Source organism: Eleutherodactylus coqui, chromosome 1 (genome assembly GCF_035609145.1).
Source record: "Eleutherodactylus coqui strain aEleCoq1 chromosome 1, aEleCoq1.hap1, whole genome shotgun sequence".
NCBI classification, from domain to species: domain Eukaryota; kingdom Metazoa; phylum Chordata; class Amphibia; order Anura; family Eleutherodactylidae; genus Eleutherodactylus; species Eleutherodactylus coqui.
In genome coordinates, this window is record NC_089837.1 from 129,073,958 (window position 1) to 129,080,588 (window position 6,631).

At 38.4% G+C, this 6,631-nt stretch overlaps 1 protein-coding gene across 1 annotated transcript; it reads left to right on the forward strand.

Annotated features, from left to right (window-relative positions):
• Nucleotides 1-308: 308 nt before the first annotated feature.
• LOC136610679 (uncharacterized) lies at nucleotides 309-4,781 on the forward strand. Its single transcript, XM_066589891.1, has 7 exons — nucleotides 309-709; nucleotides 1,643-1,704; nucleotides 2,318-2,404; nucleotides 2,925-3,107; nucleotides 3,221-3,445; nucleotides 3,560-3,766; nucleotides 4,567-4,781. The coding sequence occupies exons 2-6, from the start codon at nucleotides 1,662-1,664 to the stop codon at nucleotides 3,640-3,642; spliced, it is 621 nt and encodes a 206-aa protein (XP_066445988.1). The 5' UTR covers nucleotides 309-709; nucleotides 1,643-1,661; the 3' UTR covers nucleotides 3,643-3,766; nucleotides 4,567-4,781.
• Nucleotides 4,782-6,631: the final 1,850 nt, after the last annotated feature.

Sequence of the window (6,631 nt, forward strand, 5' to 3'; positions counted from 1 at the left end):
CTGCACATCTTGGACATTTATATTTAGGAGGTGGTGTGCGTCTATGGCGCTGCCTGGGTCACATTTACAGCCACAAATATGAATTTGTATGTAGTGTTCACGTAATGTCAGGCTTTATTGTAAAATTGCATGAAGGTGCCCATAAGCATTACATGCTGGGTGGCATTTTTTACAATGTTTAAAGTATTTACTTTCATAAAATATCCAGGTATGGGGGTATTTTATATCACACGTTTTATTTGTGTATGTCCAACGTATCAAAATGTTTGCCACAGCAAAAGGGTTATTACACTTTATTAACACAGTATTACAAATGTAGCAAAGTTTAACCCAATGCTGATAACTTGGTGCAACAGGCTATCTTAACACGACAAAGGCCATTGAAAAGCTATTGAGAAGACAAATTGTGGCACTGAACTTTTTCTTAATGCTTTCACAATTTTTACAAATGCTTTTCTGGACATTCATGTAATATAAAGAGCTGTGATGATTAATGAACTTTTAGTAAATCAGAATTGTTGTCACTAAATACTATCTATGTTTATCCATTTTTATTAGTTACTCCAAGTCTGGAAACCATCGTCTACCAGCTTCCAGACCCTGGGACACCAGCTATTCCCCATTATGGATTTCCTGTGGCCACAGTCACTACTGGCACAGTTCTTCTATTAGGGATCATACTTGGAATCGTCTATTGTCTCATATATAAGTAAGTATTACACATTACACACTGATTTTCTCCATTTAGTACTGTGACGCTCACAACAACCACATTGTGGATTAGATAATTAATATTCTTTATGTTGTTATGATCACCTCTTTATAAGAATATGATTCATTGTGGGCCTCCCAGGAGTTGATATTGGTATTAGTGTAATGGATCCACAATGACTTGAAGGCCATATGAATAGTCTATACTAGAAGGATAAAAGTCTAATAATAGTCTATACTAGAAGGATAGACTGAATGAAGAAACTTATGGGGACTTAGGCCATGTTCACACTGTGTTTAGACTTTATGTTTGACACTTATGTATACATTGTGCTGCTCATAGGATCCCTTTATAAGATAAAAGTATACTGTTTCAGTGTCTCAACATCAAAAGTAAAGTCAAAACTTGTTGCAGAAGGTGAATAAATTTAGGCAGTAGCATACCCCCACATACAAAGGGGAAATGGGGCCCTATAGATGCATTTAGCATATCTGCTAAATGTAGTGTATACACATCATATAACATAGTGATACTGTATATTCAGTGCCAAATGAATGTCCAATGTGCCACAACTATTTGTTTAATATGCCAAATGTTCTTTTGGCACTGTACGCTATTACATGGCCTGTTACAGTGTATTGACTGCCACGCTATGCAAATAGTGTAGACATACTATAATAATGGCCAAACTGCCATGAAAGTCAAGATAATGAAGAATATATCTGTAGCCTAATATATATGAACTTAGACAAAAAGGAACGCTGATGCCCTCATCTGCCAACCAGGTGACTTTCCAGTCTGCCAGAAATCTAGGCGTTACACCCACCTTTGTTTTATGCATATGGCTTCTGATGTTTTACTATATGCTGCAAAACTAATGTGCCAATACACTAACCTACAATTTTATCTTCTTTACAATAACCTTCATAGAAAGAACACCAAAGAGACAATGACCAGAGAGACGACCAATCAGAGAGCCGACCATACTGACGGTAAATATTTGAAGAACTGAAATATGTCTATAAATTGTAATCTAATACTATATGTATGTTGTAGGAGATTACAATAATAGTGATTTAGTACTTTTATGGCGATATCAATTTTTTGTAAAATTTGTTATGTTTTACTAGCTTGAAAAATGAATATATATATATATATTTTTTTTTTTTTTTAATTTTTAATCACGATTTAGTACCTTTATGGCGATATCGAATTTATTATTTTTTTATTAGATTTAAAAATGTAATATATATATATATTTATATTTTTTTAAATTTGTTGAAAAAAGCTTAATATTTGTTTTAGCCCTGTAGTGGGATTTGAACACATGATCTCTTCATAGCTTGTATGATGCACTGTAATACTTAGAGCTCATTCACATGGTGGTATGCATAAAACACCACATTTTCCTGCTCTGTGAGATGGCTATGGCTGCATAGGGCAGTGATTGTGAACTGCACATGATAGCGTATCTCACGCAAGCTGTTATGTACAGTGTGACAAGTTTCCTTTTTTTTATTTCACTAATCTGTTAAATGCTGCATACACGCAATGTATAATCTCTACTCTGAAACTGTAGTAACATCCAATATGTCTGTATTACAGATCCTGATGAGATAAAAGTCACCATGCCTGAAGAAACACCTAAAAAGGCCAAGATAAACATCACCAAGGCTGACGACCATATTGACGGTAAATATAATATACCAAGTGATATATAGACTTCAAACAACTGAAATACGGCTATAAATTTTAATTTATTACACTATATTCATGTTGTAGGAGATTACAATCACAACGATTTAGTACTTTTATGGCGATACCAAATTTATATAGAATTATTATGTTTTATTAGATTTAAAAATGTAAATATATTATATATATGTATATATATATTTTTTTTCTTATTAAATGTATTGAAAAAAAAGCTTAAAATTTATTTTAGCCCTGTAGTGGGATTTGAACATGTGATCTCTTCATAGCTTGTACGATGCACTGTAATACTTAGGGCACATTCACACGGTGGTATGCATAAAACACTGCATATTACTGCTCTGTGAGGCGGCTCTCGCTGTTATATGCAGTGTGAGAAGTTTTTTTTTTTAATTCACTGCTCTGTTTCTTAGTGGCGTTGTATATTCAACTCCACATACATGCAATGTATGATCTGTACTTCGAAACTGTAGAAACATCCAATATGTCTATATTACAGAACCTGATGAGATTAAAGTCACCATGCCTGAAGAAAGTCCTAAAAAGGCCATGAACATCATGAAACCTGAGGAACACCATGAAGAGGCCAAAAAACCAGGCAGCTATGATATCTGCCACTCGTCATTCCAACAACTCATGGCAGCCATCATAGCTTATGGCTCCTCTAACCATACTTCACGTAGTAAGTTCTCATTTATGTTCTACAGTGGTTATCATTTCAGTTGCATATACTATACCTATTCAAATCATGTAGGCGATTTCTGTTGTACTTAGCTTATAACATTGGTTTCACAGGTGACAAACCTTTATCTGCTCGCACCATACCATCAGGCCCGGATCACGGATGTCAGTGCTGTATTGCCCGTGGTCATGAAGAGCTGTACACCCCAGAAAATCAAACTACAGCTGGGGAACATCTGGGAGAGGCCAAAAAAGTAGGCGGCTATGGGATCAGCCAGCCTTCCTCCAAACAGCTCACAGCATCAGGCATGGCTAAAGCCTCTGTTCTACCTTCAGTTCGTAAGTTCTCATTTATGGTTGTACATTAGTTATCATTCTAGTTTCATCTACTGTACCTATCCTTATCGTGTAGGTGATTCCTATTGTACTCAGTTTATGACATTGGTTTTACAGGTGAGCCCCCACCATCAGACCTGGGTCACGACTGTGAGTGCTGCATTGCCCTCGGTCGCGAGCAGCTGTACACGCCGAAATAAGATCCTACGGCGGAAAAACATCTGGGAGAGGCCAAAGAAGGAGGCGGCTTTGACATCTGCCAGCCTTCTTTTCAACATCTCATAACATCCATCATTGCTAATGCCTCTATGCTTCCTTCACATGGTAGGTACTCATTTACGGTTGTATAGTGGTTATTATATTAGTTTCATATACTGTACCTATTCTTATGGTGTAGGTGATTCTTATTGTACCGAGCTTATGACATTAGTGTTACAGCTGACAGACTTTATCGAATCACCTCACACCATCAGAACAGGTTTACTCATATCAACGCTGTATTGCCGGCAGACATCATCGGATCTATCAGTGAAGACATTCACTATTGTCCCAACACACTATGAACATCCTAGAAAACGTACAATCTGACATCAGCTTTATTTGGTTGTTATTTTCAGTATGTATTTTTCATACTGTGTAATTTTTCCATAAGGACGATCACAAGTCGGCTGTCGCTCTGCTTCTCTGTTGGACATGAAAAATACCAGAAAAAAGAAAACATATTAAAAAGCATGTAAATAAACAAAATGGCACCCAAAAAGCTCTTAGATGTTAGGATCATTATATTAATGGAATGGCCTTAAAGCAGATGTGGGAACCTGGGGTTCCAGTAGGGGCAATTTTGTGATCCGCTTATTGTCAAGAGATAAGTAGGGATTGTCCAAAGTGTAGAACATTTTTAGGATAGAGCATCAATGTTTTGTTTGGTAACGGTCCAACCCCACAACCCATGCCAGCAATACACAGTTTTATTGATATGACTATATATAGAATATCCTATATGCATAATCATCTTCAGTTCTCGTATATTTAAATACATTTAATGACTCCAGTATTATTTTAACATAATTATGTTATATGGAACTTTTCATTAATTCCTTAATCAATTTTGTTTTTCTCATTAGATAAAAACATCATCAGACAACTGTATTACATCTATTGTGTGAACCTCAACTTTATATTGATCCAACAAAGTGCTTGTGGAAGCATCTGACCACCATATTACACCTGTTGTGTTCCTTAGCTTCAGTGATCCAACAAAGTGCTTCTGGAAGCATTTGACCACCATATTACACTTGTGTTCCTCAGCTTCAGTGGTCCCAGAAAGTGCTTGTGGAAACATCTGACCACCATATTACACCTGTTGTGGACTTCATCTTCAGTGATCCAACAAAGTGTTCTTGGATGTATCTGACCACTATATTACACCTATTGTGGACCTCAGCTTCGGTGATCCATCAAAGTGCTCTTGGAAGCATCTGACCATCATATTACATTGGCTGTGGACTTCAACTTCAATGATCCAACAAAATGCATGCGGAAACATCTGACCACCATATTACATCTGTTGTGGACTTCATCTTCAGTGATCCAACAAAGTGCTTCTGGAAGCATTTGACCACCATATTACACCTGTTGTGTTCCTCAGCTTCAGTGGTCCCAGAAAGTGCTTGTGGAAACATCTGATCACCATATTACACCTGTTGTGAACTTCAACTTCAGTGATCCAACAAAGTGCTGGTACTATTGTATTATGTCTCCGGTGTCGACAAGATACAATAGTACCCAAAGTGCTTGTTTTGTGGAAGAATTTGACCACCATATTACACTTCTTGTGGACCTCAACTTCCATGATCTGGCACCGATTACCAACAATTCCTTGTCTAACACCACTGAAAAAAACATATATTACAGCTTCATATTAAATCTTATATATTAAGGTTTAAATAAAAACATTTGAAACCTTCATCTTTACGACTTATGCATTTTTTCCCTAAAATTGATAGACCAAAAGCCAGCATGATGCGCTACACTTATCTCTGTAACTGGCACCCTATACAAGCCTAATCTATGAGTGTATGGTAGGTGTGTGAGTGCTTGCTCATCAGTATTTTGCACCTGTGCCCCCCTCCCCCCCATGTAGCACTTTGCCTGTTCTGCTTGCTGCTGGGAAGTGGTGTTTTTACCTGCTCATGTATCCTTGTATCATGCTGCATCTATACAAAATGTTACTGTGCAGGTTCCATCCAATTGCGATATGGACAGAAATTCCATGAGAAAACAACCCATTTATTTTTAATGGATTCATTTACATGAGCAATTTTTTGCTTGCACAGACAGTGTGAGATCAGAAAATCATTGCATGTCCTATTTTTGGGCAATTCTGTTCCAGGATCCCCCTTATTTCCTATGGGAGGAAGAAACATGGATTTTCATTAGAGATGAGCAAACATACTCGTCCGAGCTTGATACTCGTTCGAGTATTAGCGTGTTCGAGATGCTCGTTACTCGAGACGAGTACCACGCGATGTTCGAGTTACTTTCACTTTCATCTCTGAGACGTTAGCGCGCTTTTCTGGCCAATAGAAAGACAGGGAAGGCATTACAACTTCCCCCTGCGACGTTCAAGCCCTATACCACCCCCCTGCAGTGAGTGGCTGGCGAGATCAGGTGTCACCCGAGTATATAAATCGGCCCCTCCCGCGGCTCGCCACAGATGCATTCTGACAGAGATCAGGGACAGTGCTGCTGGTGCCGGAGCTGCTATAGGGAGAGCGTTAGGAGTTATTTTAGGCTTCAAGAACCCCAACGGTCCTTCTTAGGGCCACATCTAACCGTGTGCAGTAGTGTGGAGGCTGCTTTTTGCAGTGTTGCACATTTTTTTTTTTGTATATCGGCCGTGCAGAGCATTGCATCCTGCAGTAATTTTACATTGTCCAGGGCCAGTAGTGGTGAGGCAGGGACAGAAGACATATTTAGTGTATATGGGCAGTGGGCCTTTCCAAAAACATTTGGGAAAAATATCTATTTGGGCTGCCTGTGACCGTCCTCAGTGTACTGGGTCTCTGCTGGGGGTAATTGTCCTAATTCATACGCAGCCAGCTAAGTGTTACAGCAGGCTTGCGCAAAATTCTTTCCTGCCTCTGTGTTGCCTCTTACATCACCACTGTATTCCTGTCCACAAGTGTA

Excerpts from the sequence above, each read along its gene's own strand:
- LOC136610679 (XM_066589891.1), top strand. The coding sequence starts at position 1,662 with ATGACCAGAGAGACGACCAATCAGAGAGCCGACCATACTGACG. Across the intron at positions 3,108-3,220 it reads CTCTAACCATACTTCACGTA|GTGACAAACCTTTATCTGCT; the intron begins GTAAGTTCTCAT and ends TTGGTTTCACAG. Across the intron at positions 3,446-3,559 it reads CTCTGTTCTACCTTCAGTTC|GTGAGCCCCCACCATCAGAC; the intron begins GTAAGTTCTCAT and ends TTGGTTTTACAG.